Source organism: Pelophylax lessonae, assembly GCF_965119305.1.
Source record: "Pelophylax lessonae genome assembly, chromosome: 3".
Taxonomy (NCBI): Eukaryota; Metazoa; Chordata; class Amphibia; order Anura; family Ranidae; genus Pelophylax; species Pelophylax lessonae.
Window position 1 is genome coordinate 606,572,898 of NC_138770.1, and position 14,836 is coordinate 606,587,733.

The following is a 14,836-nucleotide window of genomic DNA, read 5'->3' on the forward strand; positions in this document are numbered from 1 at the left end:
TCACTATATTCTGGACTCTTGCACAGATGGAGGGAAAGTAATAACTGATACACTGCAGCTGTCACAGTGAAATACAGTGAATAAAAAATATGAGTTTAAAAAGTTTTAAAGCCAATTATTAAAAACTTTTATGTTAAAAAAACTTAACTTTTTTTTTTTTTTTACATCTTTGTCTTTTGTCATCGTATAATAGAAGAAATGTTCAGGAAATGTATTAAACCAATGTACCAAATAAAAGCCACATACAGTATCTCACAAAAGTGAGTACACCCCTCACATATTTTATTAAATATTTTCATGTGACAACACTGAAGAAATTACACTTTGCTACAATGTTAAATAATAGAGAGTATCAACTCTGAAGATAGTACCGAACCCACATTCCAGGTTCACATACTAAAGAAAAAAAGAGGAAAGGTATATGACCACGTGGTCATAGAAGCCAATCATGATCATGCCTATTAATAGGACTTTGTAGGGTCTGGCACTCACAGTAATAGAGGTAAGCATATATAAAAGAAATACGTTTATTGAACCACAATCCCAAGCCCATCTATGGGTGACGGCTTGGGATTGTGATTTCTGATGGTCTTGAGGCATACCTGGTTGAACCAGTACTTGACTGATGATTTTAAAATATGAAGTATGGTAAGCATGCATTTATATGATGTAGGTATGGTGTTATTTCCCATACACTAAATTTATTGCACATATAACTGTATATCTATGGTGATTTTTTCTTTTGTTCTTTTCTTGAAGTCTGTAAAGGTGAATTAACCGCCTATTGTGTTCCTGACGAAGCAGTGACTGGTTATACCAGTCTGCGAAACGCGTTAAACTGGCAGTTCACAGGACACCTTACAGTTCATTATGATGATATATTGTCTGAACTATTTTTGATGTTTACTATTTTTAATATTTTTTTGAATAAACTTATTTCTTTTATATATGCTTACCTCTATTACTGTGAGTGCCAGACCCTACAAAGTCCCATTAATAGGCATGATCATGATTGGATTCTAGGATAACGTGGTCATATACCTATCCTCTTTTTACTTTGCTACAATGTAAAGTAGTGAGTGTACAGCTTGTATAACAGTGTAAATTTGCTGTCCCCTCAAAATAATTCAACACACAGCCATTAATGTCTAAACCGCTAGCAACATAAATGAGTACACCTTTAAGTGAAAAAAATCCAAACTGGGCTCAATTAGCCATTTTCTCTCCCTGTTGTCATGTGACTCATTAGTGTGATAAGGTCTCAGGTGTGAATGGGGAGCAGGTGTGTTAAATTTGGTGTTATCGCTCTCACTCTCTCATACTGGTCACTGGAAGTTCAACATGGCACCTCATGGCAAAGAACTCTCTGAGGATCTGAAAACAAAAATTGTTGCTTTACATAAAGATGGCCTAGGCTATAAGAAGATTGCCAAGACCCTGAAACTGAGCTGCAGCACGGTGGCCAAGATCATACAGCGGTTTAACAGGACAGGTTTCACTCAGAACAGGCCTCACCATGGTGGACCAAAGAAGTTGATTGCATGTACTCAGCGTCATATCCAGAGGTTGTCTTTGGTAAATAGAGGTATGAGTGCTGCCAGTATTGCTGCAGGGGTTGAAGGGGGTGGGGGGGGTCAGCCTGTCAGTGCTCAGACCATACGCTGCACACTACATCAAATTGGTCTGCATGCCTGTCGTCTCAAAAGGAAGCCTCTTCCAAAGATGATGCACAAAAAAGCCCGCAAACAGTTTGTTGAAGACAAGCAGACTAAGGACATGGATTACTGGAACCATATCCTGTGGTCATGGTTCCTGATTACTGATAAACACTGACGCTGCAAAATTTGGCTTGATCATGTAGGCAACAAGGAGTTCTGGTTAGGGTAATAAAAGTAGAAGGATCCGTGCATGGAATGGGATAATTGTGTTACTGTTATAGATACTAATAACAAAAAACTGGAAGCAGTTTCTTACCACGGGCTTGTTCTCCTTCAAACAAATCATGAACGAAATTGCTGAAGTCATATGTCACATTGACCAGGAGCTCATCTCTAGCCTTTAATCCGATGAGAGAATCTCCTTCCTGCTCATCTTCGCGGGTTAGAACCCCTCCAAATGCCCATGTGTATGCAAATATATACAACTTCCCCAGCATAGGAATTAGCTTCTCCGGGTGCTTCTCTAAAAACCATTTGAGTTCTTCTCTACAGATAAATGTAAAAATGAAGAGAAATAAGAAAGCTGACATTGCTGACCTTCAAAATATGCAAATTTCCTAGTTGCCTCTGAATGAAATGAAACAAATATACAGAAAATGGATTAGGGTGAGGTCATGAGTCCTAATCTGAGTACTTGTTCCAGATATATAAGGAAATAAATATGTTTCAAGCACACAGCATAAAAGCTAGGTGAGGTGTATTTTCAGAAGAAGAGTTCACCAAAGGAACCCTTGAAGTGTATGTAAATCCTCACCTTGTAAAACAACCCATTCAGTTTAAAACATAAATGAAAGGTAAAACATTTGTGTATAGATATAAAATAAAAAAAAACACATTATAACCCCCCCTCCCTTTTTTATAGGTGATCACATTCCATCCATTCTCAGCTGCATAAGAGCAGGGGAGGGAGGAACACCAGCACACTGAACTTCCCAGTGAAGGCTGTGCAGGGGGTGTGTGTCAGGACAAGTCTGAACATTGGAGGAAAGCAGCCTGAGTTCCCAGCATAGTTAGAGAGTTGACCATAGTGTGTTCTACTGCTTAGTGTGGTCAGTTTTGTTATAGGAAAGCAGAGGGACTGACGGGAACACCAGGAATTCCCCACAAAGGAAGCAAAACAAAGAGAACAGGATACTTTTTCATACAAGCACATGGTACAGCAAGCACATATCAGGAATATGAAATGTTGGGTTTACATACTCTAATGCCTACTACAGGTTTCCAGTTAAATATGGAATAACACAAAGTTTTAAGGGATGATTCACATGCTTCAGTGATGAACTAAATTTAAAAATCAAGGATTAATGGTGATATAAAATTATACAATCCAGTATGTGCTCATGGTTGGAATGTAAGTGACTTTAATCAACACTAAGCCTGCAAAAGAACTCCTCCAACATCCCACTGTACAGTTTACAATAATTTTTTTCGCTAGTAAAATCTGTCTAATGATCACGTAGTTAAGGGAAAAAAAACAGGACATTACCCAGGGGTCCAAGACTGGCAAAGTTATTCAAACCTCTAGCTGGTTTTATTGGAGCTTTCACATCAAAAAATTACCATGGAGTTTCTTTAGCTTAAAGTAAATCCATCCATTAATGGGCTCAAACCTCAAACCTGCACTTAGCATGAAAACTTCATGACTAGTACAGGTTTCCATTTTTGTCAATGTTGCATTAATTTTGGCAAACACTATTGCAGATCTTGATATAAATCATAGCTTTCATTACTAACCCTCTAGAATCCCTTAAGACATGCTGCAACCCTTACCAGTATCACCTTTACCCTGGGCTTTATTCATAGAATCATCTGCAGCTTTATTGAAGTGCACCTGAACTCAAAAAGTGATGGTCTGCTACTTCATAGAGAACTTCTAGAGATGTTAATCATAAGGGAAATAGACAGTACACTGCACATAGAGGTTGAAGTGCACTTGTGGGTGCAATTGCAGTGCACAGACTATTTACCTTCAGTAAATCAACCCCATTGTTTAGTATGACTCAGTGAACTTTATTAAAACCAAAGAAAGTTACTAAAAGGGGAATTATAGTGGCATATGGAACCAATTGGAATAGAGGCCGGTGCATAGCTGTGAAACCTTCTGGCAGGATGTGAGTACGGCATTGAGGATGTCAGGCAGCCTGTGTACACTGAGCACTCATATCCTGCTGGACAGTTTTGCAGCAGTCTGGCAGTGAATGTCACCAGTGGGGACACAGGCAGCAACAATGGCTACTTCAAACATGCAGTAAGTTTCCTTGTATATCCTTAAATTTACGTGTCTATTGTTTTCTAACCTTTTTTGTAGACCTTCACTCAGGCTTGGAGAGTACGATGTCCTAGTGTTGGCGGCGGAGTGGGTTTCATAAGTGTTTGGTAAAGAACTGAGCTTCTCCTTTAATTCATCTGTTGCTGTAATGGAAAAATATCAGTGGTCAAATATTGGGTTCTTCACCAAACTATAGTAATTGCAGTGCCATTTTAAAGAAGACCTGTACTGTGGAAGTTATGCCTGTGGGCTGCTCTTTTCCCCATAACTAGCCATACCTTGTGCTGCATCCTCAATATTTTCTCAATCACTGCTTTATAAATGATGAGTATATCTAGGTCGCCACTAACATAGGCACCTTAACCATCTAATCCTATTTATAAAACAAAATACTGTATATTAACATATTTGCAATTTTGCAGATGCATCCAAAACCAGATTACAAGCGAGATTTTTCTGTAACTACTTATTCAATGAGAATTAAGACCAGTATGCCCCTAAATAAGATGGTGACATTGGGGGTTCACACAGAATCTGGTGCAGCTGTGCATAGTAACCAATCAGCTTCTAGGTTTTAATGTCAAAGTCTATGTTTGAAGCTGATTGGTTACTATGCACAGCTTTAACAGATTCTCTGTGCACCAGTATTAGTAAATCTCTCCCATTGAACTGTAGCATGCATTTTTAGGCGCAAGCAAAAATAGAAGATAACTGATGACAATAAATAGAAATACACACTGACTTTGGGACGTCAGTGTGCGTGCATTCCGTGCATACATAGCATGATGATGTTGTGTACTCGTGGTGATGATGTCATCACATTGATATAAGTGCCATTATAAATAGAGGGAGTTTCTTTGAATAGCCGCCGTTATACATTTTTGTTAAACTCTTCACATATGTTGCACTATTTCAGCCCTGACAAATCCAGTTAAGTCAAAACATGTTGGGTTTTCAGTACTTTGAATAGTACTAGCACTTTTTTGTAATTAGAGGGTACAGGAAAATTTGTGACTTTTCGGAGAACAGATGAAGCAGTCAAACAACAAATAGATAATAAGAAAGACATTGGAGATCTAAATACAGGCTTGCAAAGACTATCATATAGTGTGTTGACAGATTAATTCATGTAGTCTTAGGTGACAGATTAATAGGACAGTAAGTGTTCAGAGATAGATGCAGTAGATTTAGAGACTTCTTATTGATCTATTCCTGTTCCTCACTGCAGGAGGCACAGTTAGATCACATGAATAGCTTTTGAGACCAACTGTATTTTAACATTAGTAATAAATAAGAAGTGGTAAGTCTAAATGGGTTAGGTGCATGGTGATGGACGTGCATCAACTTTGCTTTCCTTTACACTGCTAAAAAAAAGTAGGAGATAGGGTTGTTAATCAGTTTCGGCTTCTTTGGTTAATCAGTTTCTGCTTCTTTGGTGTTAATGAAATTAACAACAGGTTCACTAGATGGGCAACAATGAGGTGACCTCCAAAACAGGAATGGTTTTACAGGTGGAGGCCACTGACATTTCTTTACCATACTCATCTTTTCTGACTGTTTTTCACTAGTTTTGCATTTGGCTAGGGTCAGTGTCACTACTGGTAGCATGAGGCCATACCTTGACCCTAAAGAGGTTGCACAGGCAGCCCAACTCCTCCAGGATGGCACATCAATATGTGCCACTGCCAGAAAGTCTTAAGAGCATGGAGGAGATTCCAGGAGACAGGTAGTTACTCTAGGAGAGCTGGACAGGGCCAGTATCAGCTCCTTTGTGCAAGAAGGAACAGGATTAGCACTGCCAGAGCCCTACAAAATAACCTCCAGCAGGCCACTGGTGTGAATGCTTCTGACCAAACAATCAGAAACAGACTTCATGAGGTTGACCTGAGGGCCCAACGTCCTCTAGTGGGCGTGCAGTGGGTCCTGGTTTCCTCTTGGTGCCCGACAATGCCCAGCTTCATGTGACAAGAGTATGCAGCCAGTTCCTGGAGAATGAAGGAATTGATATAATATCCAATAGAACACCTCTGGGACATTATGATTCGGTCCATCTGACGCTGCCAGGTTGCACCTCAGTCTGTTCAGGAGCTCAGTGATGCCTTGGTCCAGATCTGGGTGGAAATGCCCCAGGACACCATCAGTCATCTCATTAGGAGCATGCCCCAACATTGTCAAGCATACATAGAAGCATGTTAAAGGGCCATGCAAACTACTGAGTACCATTCTGGGTTGCTGCAATGAAATTTCAACAAAATGGACTAGCCTGCTGCATAATTTCTTCACTTTGATTTTCGGGGTGTCTTTGAATTCAGCCCTCTGTAGGTTGATCATTTAATTTCCATCAAACGATGTGGCATCCATCCATTCCTAACACAATACCCAGTGCTATAGATATCAACCATGATCATTTTTTCCCCATTGAGATCTGATGTGTTTTCAAAGTGTTCCTTTAATTTCTTTGAGCAGTGTGCTAATGTTAACTCCCACAGTAAGGTCATGTTATAGTACTGAAAAATTCAGCTATATATTATTTTTTGAACTTTCATTTATCCAAGCACTTTTGCTTCTTTGGTAAACCTTAAAAATCGAATCCACCAGAACCCAATATATACAAAAATCAGAACTTACTTTGCCCGAAACCTCCATTCCTGCTCATGAAATCGATAAAGGCACCCAGGATTTTGCACAAATTCATGACGAGGACTGTGTCTTGGACAGGGAAAGGTAAGCTGCTCCTATGCCTATGGATGAATTTTATGCCCTCATCCACACTGAGACTGAACAGTACGTTAAGGTACTGCACTCCCTTGGCAGGGAGCTTAGTTGATATCCGAGTCACCCAGGTCCGAACAAAGGGTTCCCATCCCAGATCCACTGGATCCTACAAAAGATGATTCACATTTTTTTAAGCTCTGTTGGCATCTAAGCTGGCAATATAACATTAAACAGAAGTATTTTTGAACAAGATCAAAAAATAAATTACAAAATATAGAAACACTGAAAAAAACGATTAAGATATCTGCAAAAAGCTTTCACAGAGTTATTAAAAATTTCTGATTTGAACTAATGTGACATTATCAATCCCCCACTCAGACTGCTTTTCACTGATAAAATGTTTTCAAGGTTGTGCTTGCAGAGGTGAGGTCTTGGGCCTTCAGGTAACATTTTATAATCACAGGGGAGGTCCACTGTAAAACCCTTGACCTGGAACCAATAACAATTAAGCAAACTTACTACACTATATGGCCAAAAGTATGTGGACACCCCTTCAAATTAATTATTCCCAGGCAAGGGTACTCTTAATACTACAGCATACAAAGACATTTAGACAGTTGTGCACTTCCAACCTTGTGGTAACAATTTGGGGAAGGCCCTTTCCTGTTGCAGCATGACTGTGCCCATGTGCACAAAGCCAGCTTCATAAAGACATATCTTGACAAGTAGGGTATAAAGGAACTCAAGTGACCTGCACAAAACCCTGCCCTTAACACTATTGAACACCCTTGGAATAAATCAAAATGCCAACCGCGAGCCATATAGGCATAGAGTTCATATTACAGGTGGTCGTTTTGGATGAGCTTGAGTTCCAATAGCAGAATGGGGTTATATGGAATGGCTATCCCAAGAACACAGGGAAGCAGCAAATGCAAATTTAAGTTGGCCATACACAAGTAAAATATTGCATGAATTGGAATTCGTGCTCAACCATATTGATAAAGAAATACAAAGGAGCAGGATGAAATTTTTTTCTTAAAAAAATGACTTTCAAACCATGTATGTGTTTTTTGTGCAGGAAAGTCCATTCACTCTAAAATGGGATTTTAAAAGAACACAGATTTTGGGGCACTTTTGAATTGCATTCCTCAAGTTATCAAATGTACTCAGAATTTTTGTATGAATGTTCATATAAATGCTTGTTAGAAAATCTACTAGTATATGGCCAGCTTTAAAAAGAATATATATTGTTTTGAGATCCATATATGCATAGTTTCCAGTATTTGCATTCAATAGTATGCAGGCATGCTGGAGTTCTGAACACTATACCATATCTAGCTTTACATGTCTCTGATAATTATATTTCCATGATTTGTAGACAGGTGGTATGCAAACATTGCAAGGATTTATGTTATGGTGGGACACAACACAACTAAAGTTTGGGAAACCCTGTCCCAGAGAGAGATTTATTGACCTACTGTTTGTTAATGGAGTGTGGAAGAAAACAAGAGCCCTCAGGGGAAACCCACAAAAAAAAAAAGTAGGACATATAAACTTGAAGATCACCTGACTAAAATGCTAACCGCTAAGCTGCCTGTGTACCACTACAGGGTTCTTACCATATACACCATGGCACAGCGGCTCACTGTAGCAGGACTGGCCTGTGATAAGTTATCCACCTCGAATATCATTCTCATCCCCTGAGGAAGACGAATTCTTTCACTGTTGGCCAAGCAGAGAGTCCTTGTGTCATCCAGAACAGTATTTAGGTTTTCAACCCACACTGTGTCCACTGGGCCATCGAGAATTATCCAGTACCAATCTGGAGCCACATCTCCTGAAAAGAAAGCAAGGATGTGTTTGATTATCTTACACAATTTGGTGCTAGGTATATGCAAATAATAACTTAGTATGAAGAATATCCAAAATAAAATATATTTATGCAATTGACTGCATAGAATTCAGATTACTCCAAGGATTGGGGGTATGACACAACACTTTATGTTATCTATACACCTTAGGTGTATTGGGAACCAAATTTTGAGGGCTCAGGATTTTGAACAATTAAAAAAAATTGAAACAGGAATGTCTGCAGTACCGAACCTGAAATTAAAGTGGAGATATTGACTGGATGTGTCAGATGACATTCTAGTAACACTAGCAGTTCGATCCTACCTTTTAAATGTACTAAAACAACAGCAGAAATATCAATAGCTGTATCTACCTTTCATATTTGAGATTCAGATGTTTTTTATATATAAATATATTAAGAACCTCATGATTTTCTTTCAGCTGTTCGGTTTCTAGCTATCCATATGAAAATTAAAACCGAGCTATTAACTGACACTCTATTGGACTTGTAATGGTGGTGATGGTTGGTGATTTTAACAGTTTCAGAACAAGGATATGGAGACAAATTTGGCAATCCATTGGGGGTTTGTCATCATAAATAGGTTGTAAACCCGCTGGGCATCCTGTATAAAACAAATCTACATTTGTCTGCAAATAAACTATTGTCTGCAAATAAACGAAGACCTGGCCGTCCTTCTAAACTTTCAGCTCATACAAGGAGAAGACTGATTAGAGATGCAGCCAAGAGGCCCATGATCACTCTGGATGAACTACAGAGATCTACAGCTGAGGTGGGAGACTCTGTCCATAGGACAACAATCAGTCGTATACTGCACAAATCTGGCCTTTATGGAAGAGTGGCAAGAAGAAAGCCATTTCTTAAAGATATCCATAAAAAGTGTTGTTTAAAGTTTGCCACAAGCCACCTGGGAGACACACCAAACATGTGGAAGAAGGTGCTCTGGTCAGATGAAACCAAAATCGAACTTTTTGGCAACCATGCAAAACATTATATTTGGCGTAAAAGCAACACAGCTCATCACCCTGTACACACCATCCCCACTGTCAAACATGGTGGTGGCAGCATCATGGTTTGGAACTGCTTTTCTTCAGCAGGGACAGGGAAGATGGTTAAAATTGATGGGAAGATGGATGGAGCCAAATACAGGACCATTCTGGAAGAAAACCTGATGGAGTCTGCAAAAGACCTGAGACTGGGACGGAGATTTGTCTTCCAACAAGACAATGATCCAAAACATAAAGCAAAATCTACAATGGAATGGTTCACAAATAAACATATCCAGGTGTTAGAATGGCCAAGTCAAAGTCCAGACCTGAATCCAATCGAGAATCTGTGGAAAGAACTGAAAGATGCTGTTCACAAACGCTCTTCATCCAACCTCACTAAGCTCGAATTGTTTTGCAAGGAGGAATGGGCAAAAATTTCAGTCTCTCAATGTGCAAAACTGATAGAGACATACCCCAAGCGACTTACAGCTGTAATCGCAGCAAAAGGTGGCGTTACAAAGTATTAACTTACGGGGGCTGAATAATTTTGCACGCCCAATTTTTCAGTTTTTTTATCTGTTAAAAAAGTTTGAAATATCTAATAAATTTCGGTCCAATTCATGATTGTGTCCCACTTGTTGTTGATTCTTCACAAAAAATTACAGTTTTATATCTTTATGTTTGAAGCTGGAAATGTGGCAAAAGGTCGCAAAGTTCAAGGGGGCCAAATACTTTCGCAAAGCACTGTATGGCCAGCTTAAGAGCACACTCACCTATAGACTGCGGTGCTGCATTATCAGGATGATCTTCAGCTGTGTTCATATTCACAAATTTGGGCACCTCGTGTACGTTTTTCTCCTTGTCCCCATCATTGTGCTATAAGGTAACAAGCATTAGAGACAATAATGTTTTATTTATTTACTTTTTACAAATAATAATGCACACATGCTGAATGAATCACTGTAATGACATAGGAGGAAAGGAAAGTGTCTGCCTATGGTCTCTGTTTTCTTTATTCCCACTGAAAGGACATTGAAAAAGAGAAGGGAAGAATTCAGCCAGATTTACTTCTCTATTGGATTTCTTTTGTTCACTCACAGTAGGCTCAGTAAGAAAAGAAAGCTTGTCTAAACCCAATAATAAAATTGCATTGCAGCTTACCAGACCTTGAATGTGGAGGATTCATTTTCCTTTTGTTAGGGTTTTTTCCTCTATTTTCACCCGGTGATCCTGCCAGTAACATTTGTTATCCTACAGTGGAATCATTCACTTCATTGTATCTATGGAGCAGCAGCTTTATTACCCTATGGCAGTGATGGTAAACCTTGGCACTCCAGATGTTTTGGAACTACATTTCCCATGATGCTCATGCACTTTGCAGTGTAGTGGAGCACCATTGGAAATGTAGTTTCAAAACATCTGGGGTGCCAAGGTTCGCCATCACTGCCCTATGGCAGTAAGTGTGTTGGGACTACAAAAAAAAAACCCATTCTCATCTCCATTAACCGCTTGCCGAACGCCGCACGACTATTTACTGCGGCGGCCAGCCCCTCACAGGCGCGCTCCCGCGCGGTCACGGACCCCCCCCGCGCGTGTGACCGGCGGACCCGATGTCCGCCCGTCACTTGGCGATCGTCGGTGCAGAGGGAGAAAGGCAGGCGGCTGATGTAAACAAGCCGCCTGTCATTCTCCCCTGTGTAGGAATAGTGATTATACGGTTCTACTATGTAGGACCGTTGATCACTGTTCCTACACCTCAAGCCACAGCCAATCACAGTTAGAATCACGCCCCTAGGGACACACATAACCCCTCCCTCTCAAAAAAGTTAACCCCTTCACTACCAGTGTAATTTTACAGTAACAGTGCATATGTATAGCACTGATTACTGTAGAAATGTCACTGGTAACCCCAAAAGTGTCAAAAATGTCAGTCAAGGGTCCGATCTGTCCGCTGCAATGTCGCAGTACCGCAAAAAAAAAATCGCAGATCGCCGCCATTACGCGTTAAAAAAAAACAACAAAGATTTTTTTTACCAAACATATGTAGCATAAAACAAATTGGCCGAAAATGTTAAAAAATTTTGATTTTTACATTTTTTTTGGGGAATTTCATATAAAAAAAAAATGTGAAAAATATTATTTTTTCAAAATTGACCCTCCTTTTTTGTTTATAGCGCATGATCAAAAAAATCGCACAGGTGATCAAATACCACTAAAAGAAAGCTCTGTTTGTGGTAAAAAAGGACATCAAATTAGTTTAGGTACAGCGTCGCACGACCGCACAATTGTCCGTTAAAGTCACGCAGTGCCGAATCGCAAAAAAACCCCTGGTCGGAATGGGGGTAAAATCTTCCGGGGCTTAAGTGGTTAAATAGGGGGGAGATGTTTCGTAGTTAAAAAAAAGAACTCCGGTATCAATGTTTGAGATTTCAGTTCAATGCACAGGAAGTTACAAGGACACTGTATTTCTGGCAGGATTAGCATGTGTTTTACTTGCAGAAAATGTACTTTGTACACTCTTCCTGTCCTGAGATGACAACACTGCTCTTTCATAGATACAGTGCATGAAGTGAGTGTTGTCAGTGTTACTGGCAGGAAATACATCCTGGAAAAGAAAACGAATACAGCCACCACAACTAAGGACTGGTAAACTGCAATATATAATTTTATTCTTTGATTTAGATATTCTAGAATACAATTTTGCAAAGAACAAAATCTCCTTATGTTGTCCTATTCTGCTCTCTGTCTCCTGTATCTATACACAGAATCAATGTAAAGACAGGCCAACTTCTTTTTTTAGTTTTGTTTGGAGCGGGGAAGGGTTAGAACCCTAGTAACATTTTATAAATGTCCATGTACATATTGTACATCCTTTCTCTTCATTCAGATGAGCACTGTCATCAGGACAAAATGTAATGGGGAATCTTTCAGCGGGGGCACTTGTTCTAGTAGTAGCTATCACAGGAGATCCCCCCTCACTTTGGAGAGATTGTCTCTCACTTCCAGTTGGTCAGGACACAAACAGAAATGTACCCAACTGGACAGACCAATGGTTGGTATGCCAAATGAAAGATCGGCACATGTATGAAGTCTCAGGCAGCAACATATATTTTTAAAACCTCCATAACAACCCTCCTAAGTCATTTAGTGTTAGTAACAATGTAATGTATAATGCAGTCCCAGGTCAAAATAACCCACAGTTTTACATGAAAACCTTTGGTATTTTATATAAAACAAATGACTCTGTGTAGCCACAAAAATCTAAAGCTATGGGGCTATAAAGACTCGTACACACGATAAGATTACATTTAGTCCGACGAACGATCTACCGATTTTCGGATTGTTAGTATAGTGCTTTCGACAGCCGGATATGAATTTTCGTACGGCAAAACTTGGATGTGCAGGCTATAAAATTGTTATCGTACGTGAACACAATGTCTGATTTTCGTTTAATTAGTACAGTTTTTTTTCGAAAAAAATCATAAGAGCAAGACTGGGCATGCTCAGAAACTAAAGAACACATACAAAACAATCCAACACATGACATCACTTCTGAAGTTGAATTCTGTCATACGGGAATTTTCGTATGAAAATAACCTCTTCACTTTCCATATGAGACTAGCATGCAACAAAAAACTAAAGAAAATTTGTCTGATAATCTGATTGTGTGTATGAGGCTTTAGCCTTACCTTCCATCGTGCACAGGTTCCTCTCCTGTACTGAAATTGCTTCTCCCTGTGTGCATTAGACACTGCAGAAAGTCAAATTGAGCAAGCCTGGTTTCGTAGCTAAAAGATGTCCAGAATCACCTTTCCTACTTCCTCCCTAATCTAAAGCCTGGCATCCAGTGTGCTGATGAAACAAACTGACAGCTCTGGTCGGAGCAGCTGTACTAACGACCTGACGTTAGTGCAGCGATCCCCCGCTTAGCTGTTGTGTTCTGACAGGGGACGACCCCCCCCGCAAGAACACTCCAATCAGCGCTCTCAGTCATTGGCTGAGAGAGCTGATCGGGAGCCGGTCGGATGCTGCTTTTCCAGCATGCTTCTCTGACAGTAGAGGGTTTCTCTCGGACTGGCTGGCTTAAACACGGCCTGAACATCAGCCAGTCTTTATTGAACAGCTCATACTTTGTACTGGGCTTTAGGGCTCATTTAAACTTGTGTTAGCCCCCTGAAGAGCGATCCTATCTGCGTTTTTTAAACCCCTAAAAGCCTGCATCATCACCTCATCCACTTCACTTGAACGAGTTTTCAGGGGGCGGTAGTGCCACATGTGATGGGGAGATAACTTTGCAGCACTGCGATGCATGTGCATATTCCCATAAAGCTGCCATTGCAGCTTTGGGGGGCAGTTGGAGGGTGGTAATAACACAGCTCAATCGCCAGTTTTTTTACCCCTACTCAAATGTAAAATAGGTATTACTGTCTCTCACTTACCTCATTGATTAGATTTCACTTTTACAATCATGAAGGCTCAGCATCACATGTGGACATTACCCAGGGGGTCTGCATGCATATGTAGCCTGCCAAGCAACGCCCACCCCTCCAGACTGACATCCACCCATCAAGAGCCAGGGAGGGCAAAATATAAGCAGATTAAACTTAAGTTTTAAGTGATCTGCAGAGCATCCCACTAAAGCCTTACTTTAAGGTTATGTTTTCTCTTTTCTGAGGGTAGGGCGTAGATCACTACTCCACTAATCAGGGAGTAGGATGATAACCTTAAATGTGAGAATGGAAGGGATAACGACCCGCTTACATGACTGAGTTCAGAACTTTGTTGCAACACGGAGCACTTGGAACAAATTCTCAGAATTTTTCCGGTTTCAAGCTCTTCCCCTCATTTGTTTGTTGCCAGCTGAAAGTCTCATTTGGATGCTATGGGGCTCTCCCGGCTAGACCTTCACCCCCCCCCCCATTCCTTCCTGCCCTCTATTGCTCCTTCTTTGTGTGATGCACAGCCTACTGTCTGGGCGCAGTGGGTGGAGAGAGGTGCCCCTCCAACCATATGTAGAAATTCTGATTAATTGATTCACACTGTAATATTAGGAATTTCAGTACACTGCTCTTTGTATGCCTCCCTATTTAATATAATGATGTAACCCTCAAGTCTGCTTCCCAACTATGCATTTTGCGTGTATTGTATTGAGAAATCCAATAAAACGTATTCTTTAAAAAAATCTTACTTCAAAGTAGTAATGCTAAACCACTGTGCAACCTTTAGAAGGTTAGTAACTGGTCGTTATATTGAGTGGTGAAGATTAGAGGGTGAA

At 40.2% G+C, this 14,836-nt stretch overlaps 1 protein-coding gene across 1 annotated transcript in view; it reads right to left on the reverse strand.

Moving 5' to 3' along the window:
* DNAH14 (dynein axonemal heavy chain 14) overlaps positions 1 to 14,836 on the reverse strand; it is a gene marked incomplete at its 3' end in the record, with an annotated part of 442,814 nt that overhangs the window by 198,789 nt on the left and 229,189 nt on the right. The window contains exons 39-43 of the mRNA XM_082252323.1: positions 10,335 to 10,437; positions 8,322 to 8,539; positions 6,616 to 6,868; positions 4,016 to 4,130; positions 1,975 to 2,204 (exon numbers count right to left, since the gene is read on the reverse strand). Coding sequence (XP_082108449.1) covers positions 1,975 to 2,204; positions 4,016 to 4,130; positions 6,616 to 6,868; positions 8,322 to 8,539; positions 10,335 to 10,437 — 919 coding nt within the window. The remainder of the gene's footprint in view (positions 1 to 1,974; positions 2,205 to 4,015; positions 4,131 to 6,615; positions 6,869 to 8,321; positions 8,540 to 10,334; positions 10,438 to 14,836) is intronic.